The sequence below is a fragment of the Rosa chinensis genome, chromosome 3, assembly GCF_002994745.2.
Source record: "Rosa chinensis cultivar Old Blush chromosome 3, RchiOBHm-V2, whole genome shotgun sequence".
Taxonomy (NCBI): Eukaryota; Viridiplantae; Streptophyta; class Magnoliopsida; order Rosales; family Rosaceae; genus Rosa; species Rosa chinensis.
Genome location: NC_037090.1, coordinates 48,414,425 through 48,431,419, shown reverse-complemented (window position 1 = coordinate 48,431,419; position 16,995 = coordinate 48,414,425). Strand labels below are relative to the sequence as shown.

Sequence of the window (16,995 nt, the reverse complement as noted above, 5' to 3'; positions counted from 1 at the left end):
CCTTTTCAGTGGCCTCATTCTCCTGTCTTCGCTTCACCTACTAAGACTAGGGGGCAACACTCTACACATTAAGAGCTTGCTGTAGCGGCCTTATGTATCCCTTTCTTCGTTGTAATTTTTTACAAGGATTGATTTTTTTTTTTTTACATTTTTCTTTTGACAATAAGTGTTACAAGTATGTAACAAAGCCTATACCAGAGGCCATATTATGTAGAAGGATATTGAAATAAAGGAAGAAATATGCTTGAATTCATAAACTGGCTTTGCGGCCAAAAGCAGTACAAACATATATGCAAATTACAAAGCGAACAGTGGCTGAAAATCGTAAGGGTCTCAGATCTTTTGAAAATTTCTGGATTTCTGATTCTTTGTCTCTGGAGGGGTTAGTGAAATGATCGCTCTTCCTATTTCTCTCTTCACCCTCCTCTGATCTGAGTCGCCGCTGCTACCATTGGTACTGGAAGAGGAGGGAAGGAAATAATCCATCGCAACCCTTCCAGTGAGTTATCCTCCAAGATGGATATGGTCATCAGAGCAAAGCGCGGCCCAGCTGCCTCAACTCCCTCAAGGGGAAAAAGAGAAGCATGTCCTTCAAACCCTTGAGGTAGGGTGCCGAAGAAAAGCGTAGGGCCTCAAGTGGCCTTCCACCCTTCTTCGTTTTGCTCCACGCGAGGGAACCTGAAGGGAGAAACTCTCTAGAATGTGGCACCCCGCGTTAGGAGCGCCGCGTGTTCTTCAACCTATCTGGAACCGGTGAATCCCTCCCAGACTTTCTGGGATCAAAGACATAAGGCCTAGGATATAGAGGCTAAAAGCAAGAAGAGGAGATGATTTCAAGAATAGGTCATAAGGCCTACGTCGGGTTTCTGAGATTAGGTCATAAGGCCTACCCAGGGAATGAGATTAAGCCATAAAGCCTAGGATATAAAGGCTAAAAGCAAGAAGAGGAGATGATTTCAAGAATAGGAGGAAGAGAAGTAGGGTTTGCAAGACAATTTCTGGAGGAATCATGATTGCGTGTATTTGCACTCTTACGAATACAGGTATTTATAGGAGCCAACTTTAGTGGCCTCAGCCCTTTGGTCTTGGCAGTTGAAGTAGATTCAACGCCATCAATGGAGTCATCAAGGGAATTCAATGCTATGATCTCGGAAATGAACAAAGTTGAATACGCGTGGACGACAGAGCAGTTTCCAAGGAGGTAACTGACTCATTCCGAGTTTATCCCTTTGAAAACTGCTTTAAACAGTTAAGGCGGAATGGTTATCACTTTGCTATCTATGAAGATAAAACAGAAATTTGGGCCAGCAAAGTGGGCTAAATAGATAATTGTAAATTATATTAATATTGTTCATACAAAATAATGGGCCTAATATTAGAGGCCTAAAGTTTCAGGCCTGCATAAGTTAGGCGGAAAAAGTGTTCGTCCAGGCGAAAGCTCGCGTCAGCAGCAGCTTGGGCGGCCTGCTGGGCTGCCACACGGGCTTGGGCTACTTCTTGTGCAAGTGCCTTGAAAGCGGCTGGGGGTTGTTCCAGTTGAGGCTCCTCAAGGGCAAGCCTGGCCATCACAGTGGTCAATTGGGCCTGAAGATCCTAAATTTGGGACTGGAGATGGTTTCTCGTGAGCGTCAGCTCCCTGACCAGATTGGCCCGATCACCTAAAGAGTCAAGGGAGTTATCCATCTGATGAGTAAGAGCCTGATAGTGTGCCTGGGTCTGCCTAGCCTGCGCGGTCGCGGCCACCTTCTCATTAAGCCATTGGGGAAGATCTTGCAGCAACTAGTCGATATCAATGAACTAAGCCTCAGTGATGGCTCCCTCGCTGAGAAGTACCCTCAGGTACTCCAAGACTCTCATGGGCGCGCCGGGTGTCAGGATGTCAGGACCCAAGAGGTGGCGGAGGCCTTCTCTAGCATCATCAACCACTCCAGGTGGGACCACTTCAAGCACGGGAGCCAACCTTTCTAGTCTCGAATGAGGCATAGGTGGTAGGTTGGGATCCACAGCAATAGGAGCCTCAAGAGGCTCCGCGACAGGAACTGCCTCCGGCACAGGTTCATGAAGTATCTCTGCCTCCTCTTCAGGCACTTGGGGGGCAGGTTCCTTGTCAGCTAGGTTTCCACCATCCGGTTCAGCAAGGTTCTCGATAGCAATTTCCTCGGCAGCTACTGCCACTTTATCATTAGGAGCGACATACTGGGCTTGACAAGAGTTGTTAGAATGTAAGAAGGATAAGGCGGGAACCAGAGCGGAAATATTTATAAACATACCTCTTCAATAGGTGACTCGTGAGAAGCATCGATTGCCATTTGTTCTTGGGCAACCTTAAGAGGATTGGCCGAGTCAGGCGTGATTTGCTCCAGGATGGGGTTTGCAGTGGGCTGCTCGCGAGAGGTTTCTGTTGGTGGCACTCTTTCTTCAGCATCAGGAGAGCTGTCATCCAAAATCTATACCTGAACTTGAGGGAGCTGCGAATCATTCGCGGTGTTGACAAGAGGTGGAGGATTGGTTAAATCAGGCAGCGCTTGGGCTCGAGAAGGGGATGCTTCGTCGCCAGCAGTGGACGACCCTTCACTGATTGGCCTTAAGGACTGTGACGAACCTGCAAGTAAGGAGAGTTATAGGCTCAGACATAACGATAAAATGAAAATTTTAGTGCTGTGATTTAGTATGAAGTACCAGTCGAAATGCGAGTGGTTCATCTTCTTCCCACGGGTCGGTCCGGGGATCAGTGTGACTGCATTTTCGGGCCAAAGCAGCAGCAAGTTGTCAGGATCAGAAGAGAGTTAGGCTAGATTGTGGAGAAAATGTCGCAATCTCATACTCTGGGAGGAAAGTCCTTACAGTTTGTGGGTCGTCATCATCGGAAGAAGAGTCTTCAACTTCAGGCTCTGTGGCTACAGCTTTCTGTTTGGCAGCCTGACTGGTGGCTGGAGGAACATCCACTGCACAATGGCCGGAAGTTGGAACGCGTCCCTGCTGCATTAAAATTTGAATCAGGGAAGGGAGTGGAGGTAAAAGCGAAAGAAGGAAATGAAAAATTCTGAGGGTAAGTTATCTCTTGTGAGGGCTCGCGGATAACAATGCCAGCTTAAGCAGGACGCGGAGCTGGTTTTGGTGGTGGAGATCGTGCCTCGTCTTCAGGGAAGCGAGCAAGCAATTTGGTGTCAGCATCATAGGGGTACCGTAAATCTTGGAAGATGGTCGCGAAGAGTTCATCATCCCGTTGTCTCCAATAGTTGACAGAGACTTCTTTCCACCATTGATTGTAATCTTCGGCGGTCTCATCGACGGGAGCAAATCTGTTGGCCCATTGAGGAAGATCGACCAATACGAGCATGCTTTGGGCTGGCAGAGGCCCAGTTAGGAGACCAATTCTGCACCAGGAGGTGTTATAGTTCCAGGCGTCAAAGAGAGGGAATGTCACTAACTAAATCAGCCCAAGTTGGCGAGCAAAGTGGTTGGGCACGTAGAGCTCAAGCCTAATGTTTGTGCAGGAGATCGTGCAGCGAAAAGCCAGGCACGCGCGATCACTATAGTTAACATCCCTAGGAAGGAACCCATGTTCTAGTAGAGGCGGAAATCTCCTATTGATCACCAAGTCGAGATAGGGCATCTCGTGCAGAAGGTACAGATATGTAAAACACTCGAAATAGGGTGGGGATGTGTATCTTGCCTCGCGGCAGAACCATCGGCCAAGGAGAGTGTCAGTTGGTGGTAGCGGCGGAAGAATGGAAAGTAAATTTGAATCCAGATATCAAGAATCCAGAAGGAGCCTGAGATGTTAGTTTCGAAAGGATGCATGGTGGCCTGGTATAGAGTTCGGTAAAGGGTGCCCAGAACCGGTTGTCCGAGCCCTACACAGTGGCCATTGTAGAGGGCCGTCGCGAGAGAAGTCCAAGGACTAGTGGGTTTGTTGGTGGAGATGCAGAAGATGAACTTGCACAACCAGTACTCCATAAAGGAAATTCCTCCGGTCGCGTTGTGTTCCCTGTGGTAATGGGTTAGCTACCGCATGTAGGAACTGCTATGAGAGCTGCGGCCAGTTTGAGCCATTGTCGAGGTAAAGGTGACAGAGTCAAATTGGCCATGCACATAGGGCTCGCCGTCAATGGGTAACCCAGTAATCGTGAGCATGTCTAGCAGAGTGATGCTCATTTGGCCGAATCGAAAGTCAAAAGTGTTGGTGGGGGTGTTCCAGAAACAAAGAAAGGCAGCCAGCGGTAAACGATTGCCACCGCGCAGAAGGCAAAAACAGAGATCAATAGTCTGAGTAATACTTGTCGCGTCCCAGCGAGCCAGATCTCGCGCTCGCACTTCACGATACCATAAGAGCTCCGCTGTGTTGATGGTGGCGGGCCAATGCCCTATTTTGGCTCTGTGTTGATGCGCACCCCAGCTAGTGAAATCTCCAGGTGTTCTTCTGAGGACCGGAATGGGTGGTCTGATGGGCAGGCCGTAGAGGGCGAGCGCGTCGTCCGGGATGGAATCTCGCGGCGAAGGACCCAATCCTGCATTTTGGTTTGGGAGTCTGAGAAGCAGAGGTCTTTGGACGATGGTGTGAATGAAACAGCAGGCACCTACGCTTGTTCCCCAAGTGTGGGCGGCTTTCTCGTTAAGGTCCTCTTCCTGATCGATGATCATCTTCTTTGGAGGAGCCATTTCTGGGTTTCTGTAAGAAGGTGTATGGAACGAGGAGATTTCTGGGTTTAGAAGACTGGAAGGGTTTCTGATGTGACGGGTCTAAAGTGGCTGCGGGATTTAAATACGAGATTTTGTGAGGGAAACGATACGACGAAAAGACGTTTTGCAAAGCTAATGGACTCGACCCTCCTTAATGGGCTCGTTTCGGTCATCAGGGGTGTCGTTTAAGTCCCCTTCAATCAGTTACTTCTCGCAGGCCTGATTTCGGGGCCTGGGGGGCAATGTTTGAGCCCAAAAGTATTTTTGGCAAGGTCCCTTAGGGGATTTAGCACAGTGGGCCGATACCTGCGGCCCAAAAATAAGCCTACTTGGGTTTGGGTTATAGCTTCACCCATTCCGTGATCCATAAGGAAAACGAGCCCTTATTGGAATCAAGTAGCGAAGATTGAATAGTAAACTTCAATCAATAATCCTTCTATGGCAAGGAACAGTCGAAACCCTAGGTATAAATACCAAGTTTCAAGGACGAATTACACACAACTCTCAAATCAACTAATCATATAGATTATCAAAGCCTCTCCAGAGCAAACCTACCTGCAACCCAGCGAAGCAAGGGTAACGCCCTCGCTACCCAGTGAAGCTAAAGTCACGCTTTAGCAAAACCCGTGCTTTCTCCAAACTTCCCAGTGATTGCTCTGCTCAACCTACAACGTTGAGTATCAATTCGGTGTCGCGAAGAGATCACAACCAAAGCCCTTATCCGTAAGGCAAGAAGTCCTTTTCCGAAAGGCATAGAGAAGAACCTGGTGACGAGGTTGGTGCTCTCCTTGTCCACGACATTTGATCAAGAAGTCAGGTCAAGGGATTCTCCGACGATTTCACCCCACGGTGCTGGCACGCCTGCGCACATTCTCAAAAGAGACAGTTTGCACCCATACTGGTTTTGGAGCCAAACAATTTCTTTACCATGAAATTCCGGTTCACTCCTTGGTTGTGAGAGGGTAAAAAGAGAGTTTACCTGAAAGGATTGTTGCTATTGTGTGTTCAAATAATTACAACTCTTCATTCGGTTTAGGGCCCGACTGGCCACCAGATCTCCCTAATCTTTACCGAGGTTGAAAGTTGCTAATTACTGAATACAACTTGCGACAAATCAATGACTCCAGAGTTATTCTCCGAAGCTTCGACTTGTTGGTAGTCGGAACTATTGTTTGTTTTCCCCTTTGGGTCCCTTAATCCGACAATCGTTATCCCTTCTTCGAAAGGTTGACTTATGTTCCAACTTGTCTTTGTAATTGAACTTGTGTTTGCCATTGCTTTGTTCAATGAGTCCGGTTTGTTCAAATTGTGCTTGTTGTTTATCGTTGTTGGACTCGATTCTTGAGCTTTACCTTATAATTCTGTTGAGTCACATTGGTCTGATTGCTCTTGTGGACTCAATTGTTGCGATTTGTTCTATAATCTTTTGAGTCCAACTATTAAATGCTCGTGTAATAATTAATTGAACCTAAGCAAGTGATGCCACCCAAAGCTCCTCCACAGTGCACAGACCGTGGCAAAGTTGTGGGCCCAGTATGAGGTAAAGGCAAAAATTAAAGAAAAGGTACGAACGACAAACTTTGAGTCCCCACAAGTATAGTTGATGCCTTGTGAAATGTTTAAAGTTGTGTTGTGGATTTCTTTGTTGTTTGAGCAATGGTTATTGGTTCTTTTGTGGTGATGTTGATTTCGGAAAATGAAATCATTTGATTGTGGGACCATTTGAAAGGTCTGGTTGTCGTAGCGATTAATGCGTGATGTTGAGCGTAACACATTGATGTCTCTTGTGTCTTGAAATGCGTGTTGTGGAAAAGTGGAACTTTAGCTTCACGATTATAAATTTCTAGGTTTGACCTAGGTCATCTTGTGATAGACTTGGAAGCATATGGATTTCTTCATTGTGCCAACCCGGAGACCGGATCACCACAGCGCTGCCTCCGCAAGAACCCTACACCCGCAACACTTGGAGTAAGTGTTTTGGGCCTAGAATTCCTCAAAGAGACAAGGCCTTTAGATTGGAAAACAAGATATCTATAAACCCGAAATTCTTTGGCTCGCATAGTGGGCTTGGCTCGTAACCACAAGATTACAAACTAGGCGAGGAAGAGGAAAGGAAGGTGGTGTTGTGTTGAGTTTTAGAACCTATGTCAATTTTTAGTTCTTAGCCCAAGTTTGCATTAAGTTTATTGAATGGTAAGTTACGTGAGTCTTCTAGGTCTAGCCCACTAGGACCTCAACTCAAATGGAGGTTCTAACCCTAGGGTTCCACTTTGGTGGTAAGCAATCACACGCATCATCAACCATACATAACGTTACAAAAATTTTACAAGATCGAACAAGCCAAATAAAAACAAACTTTAAACAAAACACATTTTGGCCTCCAAGGATTATCCTCCGTACCCAAGCTTCGACAACAACAGCCTGCAAAACAAACTAAAGTAGGGGTTAGGCTCCTACATCCAGTCATTGCCCATGCCCGCCCCCATATCAAAGTTTAAAAATATGATTTATCGTTTTGAGAAAAAGTAATAGATAAAAACCGGTTTGCGATTCCACGTGATCGTCACCACGTAATTACAATCCCACAGCAATTAATCATCTTTCACACTTCCATCACAACCGTCCATCTAGCCAATCACTTTCTGGAATTCAATAATCACAAGGCTAGAGACAAAGGGGGATATTCAATAATCAAGGGCATGGTGCACACTGCCCACCACCAGTGGATCAAGGAGGAACAGACCTCTCCTTACATCCCCATCAATTGCCAACTCACCAATCCAATCCACGCAAACCATTTCAAGTTGTTAAAAAAACAGATAATTTCCAAAACATGCAAGAGGCCTCATATAAAACATAGTATATGCAAGAAAAGCATAGATAGAGTTAAAGGCATCCCCTACCTGGAACTCGATCTTTCTCTTGCAGCACTTGGCCTCAATGAAACCTTTTAGCAACCACCAACTTCACAAGATTCCACCACAGTATCGAGCCTAGATCAATAAGCGACGTTAATAACGATAAACTAGGCTAGCTATTCACTCTCAATACTCTCCGAAGAAAACATTTCCCTTAACCTAATTACTAACTAATAACCAGACCATTTGGGTTCCAATAAGGAGTTGTTGTTAGGAAGAGGGGGTAAGAACACTTTTTAAAAGACAAGTTGCTGAAAACTGAAAATAGAGTTTTAAAGGAGTTGTCAAGGGTCACGGAATTGTTCAAAATACTTGAGGTAAATTCTTGAGGAATTTTGAAAGAAGGATGGCTTGACAACCAACTCAATACGATTGAAATGGTTATTGAATTTCAAGTGAAACCAAACAAAGAGTAAAGGTTTTAAAGGCTAAAGTAAAACAATGTGCAAATTCTTTCCAGAAATACCAGCTTCTGTACACATTTTTCAAAAATTCATAACTAATTCTAGAATTATTATTTTGAGGAGATTCAAAATCCAGAATGTTCATCTATGTGTCTACTATATTTCTCTAGAAGAAACGGATCCCAAATTATGAGCGGTTTAGCATCAGATTTGGAATAAATGCAACTGGGTCAGAATGTACCGAAAAGTGAAAAACTGCAGAAAGTTGCTCTTTTGCTCAAAGTTCTTTTGGTACCCAATATGGCCAGTTGAAGCTAGCCCAACACACTTAAGAGGCATTTCTAATGCTCCTAATGATCTATAGCTCAGGTTACTTTCTAATACTATATGGGCAGGTGCTGTAGCTCGATGACATAATGCATTGAAGCATGATATTTGGACAGCTACAAACAACAAATAACCTTTGAACCAAATACGATTCTAATACTCAAGGTGTAGCCATGACCTAGCAGAATCCCTAGACATTAGAATGGATGAGAAATCAAAATGAAGGCAGCAAGATACCAACAACAGCAATGACAAGTTCATAATCTTCAAGGATTCGTAATAACAACCAAAAATATATAGAGTTTTATGGAAAAGATGATACTCACCAAAGACTAATCAAAAAGGTGAGTTTCTCTTGAGGATTTCAACAAGAAAGAGAGCTGAGGGAGCTGATTGGATCGAGCCCAGTTGCAGGTCAAGAAATTCGCTCAATCTCGAACATGCAGAGTGCAACAGAAACTTCTCAATATGTGGAATAGTTGTTTTGAACGTATTGAGCCTAAAAATTGAAGAAAGAAACGGGAACTTGATGGTTCCAGAATCTTACCAAGTGTTTGTATCAGTCTCAAGTAAGATGTGAGGGATTTGGGTAGAGCAAGAGAGGAAATTCAAGCAGAAATCCGGAATAGGCTCGCTTCCGAACAGCTTCTGCTTCGAGGGGCATATAGGTCTCAAATCGACTCCGATGGAGCTGAAATTTGGAGGTTAGATAGAGGAGACATAGACTAACAACTTTTTTGAAGAAAGGTTTTTGATCCGAGGTCCCTAACTAGGATTTTCGAGGCATGAAAACACACTGATGTGCCCAGCAAAGAGAGAAAGGGCGAGAAGAGGAGGGTGGACGACAGTCTCTGGTTTGGGACTATCCCTTTTGAATATCTGGAGTGATGTTCTTGGAGGAGTTGCCATATGCATGGTGATAACATGGAAGGGAAGAGCTTAACGACGTTACTTTTCTCTCTGCCCAACTCTGACGTGAACAAGGAAAGAAGGAAAGACTTGGGCTTTGTATAGGTAGAAGCAAGCTCAATGTGTGGGCAAAAAATGTAGAATATGTGGACTTAACATTTTCTAAATCACGTTGAGATCAAACCAATTGATTTAATCCTATGTAAATAACAAGTACATGATTATAACTCTAATTCTGGTTATCTACTTGGATGTATATCTCCTAGTAGAAGTAGGGAACTCATTAGCTAATTAACCTGATTAGCATTAAGTGTTGTGATAAAATTAAGCCTCTCTAAGTGATAGACATTCAGTCGACATTAGACTCCTTCTGGGATGAGTCTAACTCGTGGTTTTGCTGTATTCACCACCAGTTTTTGCTTATCGTTCAGCCCCATTCTGAAGCTTTTTGGTGTTGACATACAGAAGACTTCTTGCTCTAGTTCTGCTGCTATTCATCCTCATTCCAGTTGCTCAAGATGTCTAACCTTGGTCAAGTTGTTTCTGCAGGGATCCAAAGTGCCATTGATCCAGGTGGAGTCCTAGTTTAACTATGAAAGCTATTCTGCAGATTATGTAGATATTGTGTAGCTGGTTTTAATTGTTCTTGATATGTTGTTGTATGATATGATCTTGTGGTTGATGTGTTCTTTTATTGCATCATGTAGTTTAACAAATGGTATCAGAGCTTAGGAATTTCATAAAACACATATCATGCGTTTTGTTTTGTTTTAGAAAACCATACTGTAAAAACTATTTTCTGAAAAGTAAAATATATTTTCTATTTAGACTAAAGTAGGCCTTAATTGTTTTTAACCCGTTTTTAGTACTAATCCAATTCATTAAATAGGCCCAAACCCGAGTCCAGAATTTATATATTATTTAAAGAATATTACCGTTAGAACATAACGGTCACTTGTGCTTTAGGGATTGGATTGAGTCAGGGCTTACTGAGATAAACTCTCAGTTATGGGGATTCAAGACCTCTCTTTAGAATTGATTGGATCATGTGGAAGGGTTGAAATTTGCTGCTTGTTTTCTTTTGCTTCCGCTATAAAATAATTGTTGCAGCGCTGTAGCAGAGGCCTAGGTATGTTCATTGGGATTCCCAGAACTTGTATTTAAATTTTTGCATATGGAAAGGGTTGTCATATGGATTACTGTTTAGCATATGGAAAGGGTTGTCATAATCACATTTGAAATGCTTGATCATGCATATTGAAGGAATTCTGCATATATGGTTGAATGCCTTACTGTGATCGTGTGATGTAAAGTGTGAAATTGAGAATTATATGATTACTGTGATAGTATGATGTGATGATTTTGATTGAGTATTGTTTGTTTTAAGTATGCTATGGTTTTTAGTTAACAATTAGAAATATGTCTCCCAACATAAAATCTGCAGTATTGTTATTTTCATAGCATAAATTAATAAGTTCATACAGATACTGAGCATGTGGTTATTAATTCTAGTTTTGGTATTCTTGAAAGACTGTATTGGTCATTTTGCACAAAGCAAGTTTTCACTATCACTCTTCAAGGATTTTGAGTTTTAACAAAACTGGAACTTGTGTTTCTGCATTTAAAATTGTACCTATATTTTGTCTTCCAAAAAGTAGTTCACTGTATAATTTTGAATACAAAATAGTATTATATGTAAATACAATCATCTATTGAGATACCCTGAAGCTTTTCTTGTCCAAAGATATAGACTGATTCATGGAATGACAGATTTTTGTTAAATGCAGTATGATAATTAAGAACTTTAGAATGTTGAGTTTTATGCCACAAAGGTGTTACTTAATGTTATTTCAGCTATGGGGTTTTATGGAAAAGAAATCATGTATCTGCATAAATTTAAAGCTCATGACCGCTTTTGAATTTTATGTCTTTTGCTTTATTTTGTTCATGTTATTCAAATACATGATTTTGTTTTTAAAATCTGACACACAGATAAAAGTTTTACTGCAGAAATCTTATTTTCTTTATTTTTCTGTGTTTTAGGTCTAAATGTGGTAACTATAGGCCAAATTCAGTTGCTTAATGGATGGAATTATAAGAAGTGGAGAAACCAAGTTGAATTTTATCTGTCTATGCATCAAAATATGGATCTTTGCTTGATTGAGGAACAGCCATTAGAGCTAGACACTGAGAGCACAGAAGAAGATAGGAAATATTATAAAGAGTGGTATAGCTGCAACAGGAAAGCTAAAAATGTGATAAGAATCTCCATGTCTGACATTGTTAGGGGTTCATTCATTGAGCCAGAGCTTGCCATGGATTTCCTAGAAGCCATAGGAGATAAGTATTAGGAGAGTGACAAAGCTGAGGCTGCTAGGCTATCCAAAAGATTTAATGAGCTGGAGTTTTCAGGAAAAGGAAGTGTAAGGGAGCACATTATGGAACTGATCGACCTCAACTCGAGGTTGAGGGATTTAGACATGGGAGTTAAAGACTCTCAGGTTGTGCATGTGGCACTTCAGTCATTGCCTAACACCTACAGTAACCTGAGAACCTCATACCATGCCCAAGAGTCTAACTGGGACCTGAACAAGTTAATTTCTATATGTGTAGTAGAGGAAGAGAGGATCAAAAAAGAAGGCAGACCAGCTACTGTAGTAAACCTAGTTGAGAAGCCTAAATGGAAGAAAAAGAACTAACTTAAGGCCAAGAAGACTACCACCACTAAAGTACCTGGCAAACCTGCAGAACATAAAGCTGAGAAACCTTTTAAGTTTAAGTGCTATTTTTGCAAGAAAATAGGACACATGAAGAGAGATTGCAGTGGTTTCAAGGCTTGATGATAAAGAGGGGTGAGTCTTTTCCAAATTCTGTCTTTTCTCTAGAAGTTAATTTTGTTAATGTAGCATCTCACTCTTACTGGTTAGACTCAGGCTCACCTATACACATTACAAATTCCTTGCAGGGTTTAACAAACAGGAGGACACCAAAGAATAGTGAGGTTCAAGTCTGTGTGGGGAATGGTTCGAGAGTAGCAGTTAAGGCCATTGGGACCCTGAAGATTGATTTAGGCTTAGGAAATTTTATTTTTCTAGATAGTGTTTATTACATTCCTTCTTCGAAAAGGAATTTGATTTCAGTAGGTCTTTTAGTTAAGATTGGTTGCAAACTCATTATTGATTTCAGTGGAATAAAGTTATTTCAGGGTTCAAATTATCTTGGCTGTGGTGTGTTTATGTATAATTATTTGAAATTAAATTGTTCTGTTGCTCAACAGGAGATTATGTTGATTGAAAATAATCAAAACACTATAAAGAATAACACTGTCACATGTACAAAGAGAACATTGTTCAATAATAAGTCTACAAATATATGGCATAGAAGATTAGGCCATATATCCAAAGAAAGACTGAAAACACTCGAGAGAAATAAAATTTTACCTGCATTGAATTATACAGATTTGAATGACTGCATTGAGGGTTTTAAAAGGAAATTGACAAACTTCAGAAAGAAAAAGGCCTTAAGAAGTCAAAACCTATTAGAACTAATACATACAGATATATGTGGTCCATTTAAACACAAAACTATCTGTGGAAATTTTTACTTCATCACATTTATAGACGATTTTTCTAGGTACTGTTATATCTATTTACTGTCAGAAAAATTACAAGCTCTAGATGCATTCAAAATTTATAAAACTGAAGGTGAATTGCAGCTAGAAAAGAAAATTAAGTTAGTGAGATATGATAGGGGAGGAGAGTTCTATGGTAAACACACTGAAGCAAGCCAGCAAAAGGGTCCTTTTGCACTTTATTTAAAGGAAAATGGCATTAAGGCTCAGTACACAACTCCCTACAATCCTACCCAAAATGGAGTAGCAGAAAGGAAAAATAGGACTTTGTTAAACATGGTGAGAAGTATGATGTGCACTACAGGTCTACCTATATTTTTATGGGGTGAAGCTCTTAAGACTGCAAATTATATTTGCAATAGATCACCTAGTAAATCAGTAGACACTACTACAAAAAGGTCATCAGACGACGGTGATTTTCTGTTGTGTGATGACCAAACTAACCGTGGTCTAAACGAGTGTTGTGTGATTGAAAAATCAGATAACGGTGAAATCACCGTTGTGTGACAATACGTTGCTCAACAGAATATCTGTTTCCGTTGTGTGAATTCTGCACAAGCATGTGCCTGGCATGGCATGGGTGGGGATGTGTCGGTACATTCAGACAATAGAAGAAAGAATTCACTGTTGTGTGAGATTCATAACACACAACAGATATAACTCATTCTTTGTTGTCTGAGATTCATAACACACAACAGATATTACTCATTATTTGTTGTCTGAGATATATAACACACAACAGATATTACTCATTCTTTGTTGTCTGAGATTAATAACACACAACTGAAGTGAAATTATATCCCTTGTCTGTTGATTACTCAGACAACGGAGATGATTTCATTTCTGTTGTGCGTTATGAATCTCACACAACAGAACTTTGTTTTCTTTTGTTGTTGGTTGTTAGTTCACACAACTACTCTATTTGGTTTCTGTTGTGTGTTATGAATCTCACACAACAGAACTTTGTTTATTTTTTTGTTGGTTGTTAGTTCACACAACTACTCTATTTGATTAGCTGTGGTGTGAATATTGTAATCAAATTGGGTAACAAACCAGTGACTGTTGTAGGAAAAGCCTCAATTTTGAACTCGTTTACAGTCAGACAACACATTGATTTGCATTGTGTTGTAAGACTAAATATTGGACAGTAATTACCACATAAAAAGTACTCAAATCCATATCATTCCATTACCATTTTTCAAACATCCATACATTCAAGTGACTAGGTAATGAACCAAACAAGAAAGCATTCCTAGCTAGCTACACATGAATCAAAAGCTGATATAATATCTTTTCGCTTCAACAAAACCTTCTTGTGCTATTTTATCAAGCATCCTGTGCACTATATATACTCTCATTTGCATCACCTCCAAGCTTATTGTGAAGCTTCACGAGTTAACACATATTGCAGCAGAAGAGCATGATACAGTACCAAAGGGGTTGGTTTTCCAGAGGAATGAAGAACAAGAGCATGTAACCCAAGTTCAAGTGCATTTTCCCCACTCACTAGCACCAATGAAGCTACACCATCACTGCTCAAGAGAAAAGCACAACCCATTATGCACTGTTAAAAATGAGAGACCATTATGATTTATGAGAAGTACCTAAACAAAGATGTTTTCATGTTCAACAGCCTAAGCTATTGTTGTTTAACATCCAAGAAAAGAAATAACTCACACCTGGAACACAAATCTTCTGACAGATAAATCACTTGAAATAGGAACAGTAGTAGGAAGCAAAAGCCGCAAGCAAAATCTATCACAACCCAATATGAAAAACAACATAATCAATTTTATATCTGCTATTACTCAAAATCTCACTCTCTATGATCAAGTATTAAATTTTGAAGCATGCAATCCTTGAGTTATCAAATACAGGACCCAGAAACAATTTTAATCAGAAAATTTGAGATTAAAAAACAAAAAAAGAAGACGAAGACGAAAAAATAACAAAGCAGAAGCAGAAATTCCAAAAGTTTGCAAGGAAGTTCAAGCAAAGTTCGAAAAGTACAGAAAATCCATTGTTCTGATACTAAATAAAAGCTGCGTATTCAAAAAGAATTTTACTGTAATTCCTTTATTCAAGTCTATTTCACAACAGTCTGTATGCTATTGTTCTGAGAGAGGGAGATAAGATACTAAATCGTAATGGAGAAAAGCCAGGACAAATTTGTCATAAATGCATTTTCCTGTCTTTAAGTGATTCCATATGAAAGCAAGCTAAGGTCAGACTTAGCAAGTTCAACCTTTTTAAGGAACCTATGGCAGAACCTATGTTCCTTCAAATCTACTACGGGAATTAAAATGAATGAGAAAGCAATCCATAAAGGTATAGGAAAACCATTGAACAACTTTTATTTTATATTTATCATCAAAGTCATGCTCCAAATCACATGCAGGATTCCAAATCACAAAAGAGCATAGGATGTTGACAAATAAAAACTAAACTAATAGAAAACAAGCATAGGGAGACAGATGGTAATATTAAAGCAATATTATTGCAGTGCTATCATTCTTCAGACAGAATTTGATTATGTATTCTCTAGTAGATATAACATGTTTGTGCAATCCAAAATATAATGTATAGATAAAAAGTAGTATATGCACTAGTGCAAATTGAATAACAAAATAATAGCATCACAAAAATGAGACCATTTGTTCTTACTTTCTAGATGGCATAACAGAACAGTCTTGGGTACTAGCCACAAACAATATCATCACAATCCTGATGATGAATGATGTAAGTATCAATTTCACCACTATTTAGTTGCTTTAAATATTTTCCTACCTACAAAAGGAGAAAAAGAGAGTGATATAGCAGTACAAGTATACATGATGAAGGCAAGTTGAACCAGTTTAACTGACAAAAGCACAACCTAGGTACAAATATATAACCAACGAAACAATCTGGTGTCAAACTTCCGCGCGTGACGGCTCATGATCACAAACCCCCATAGCTTCCTGAAATACAAATGATTTAAGTCCAGACACTAGAAGATATGCCTTGTCTGCTTTACTAGGCAACGACCTTAGTACATTCAACGGACCCAGAAGTTAAAAGCAATATATATGGAGCTTTGAACTAACTGCTAATCTTCAAGTTTTACATATGTCAGGAGTTTACCTGTTCAATGTTTACAAGTCATTTAGGGTCATCCCCAGTGTTTCCATGGAATGGAATTCAGGGACACGTCCACTCTTTATTAACTTCTCTTTATACCTCGAAAAGATTAAGTCATTAAGAAAATAATGTATGTGCCAAAGTTATAGTTGCGCAAACTAGCAAGCAAGCGAATAATCAAGCCCCTCCAAAAGATTACAAAGGTCAAATAATGAGAAACTACCTGAGATACGTGAAGCAAAATGCCTTGCTTTAGTAAGAACCTCATCAGTCCATCAATGTGTGCAGAGTTTTCTTGATGGTGCATTCTCATTGTTAGATAAACCTCTGACATATAATGCTGTTTTGCAGATGGTTCAATTTCTCTAGCTGGACTACAGTTGAATGATCTTATGATGACATCCCTTGAAATTGATTGGATTGTAATAGAAAAATGCAAATGACTTCAGTTTGACATGGATAAGAATATACTAATATTTGCAATTGATCAAGCATGTACAGTTGAAATTACCAATGTTTGCAATTGCAAAATCTTAAATGTTTATCTCTAACTATCTGTTTTTTATTTCCTCACTATCTAATAATGCATAGAGTATTCGAAAGTCAACAATCTTAATATAATATAATAAGCGGTTGTTTATATAGAGGAATATGTATGAAGAAATAGACTTGAATACATCTTCAGAAGATAAGTCACTTGCAATTTCAAATTTAACTCGCAAAATGTACTTCCACACCAATTCTTGCCATAATTACTAACCAAAAAACTAAAGTTATGATCTGTGCAGCTTACCAAAGCATATATCCAGTCGTCAGCTTGAAAATCCCAATGCCATTGTAAACGCTTTTAGATTAAATCTAAGCAGTAAAGTACAAGATAGTGTGAAGAATTCCTCTGTAGTTTATAAGCTGTATTAAATGAAGACAGTCAGTTCCAAACTACCCAAAGGTGGACTGGAAATTTTATTCAATATAGCACAAAGAATACTGACGGTTGGGGATC

At 40.3% G+C, this 16,995-nt stretch overlaps 1 protein-coding gene across 1 annotated transcript; it reads right to left on the bottom strand.

Moving 5' to 3' along the window:
- Positions 1-1,797: 1,797 nt before the first annotated feature.
- Positions 1,798-2,985, bottom strand: LOC112194678. The gene is made up of 4 exons (XM_024334895.1): positions 2,825-2,985; positions 2,680-2,737; positions 2,454-2,591; positions 1,798-2,196 (listed from the first exon to the last, which is right to left on the bottom strand). The coding sequence occupies exons 1-4, from the start codon at positions 2,983-2,985 to the stop codon at positions 1,798-1,800; spliced, it is 756 nt and encodes a 251-aa protein (XP_024190663.1).
- Positions 2,986-16,995: the final 14,010 nt, after the last annotated feature.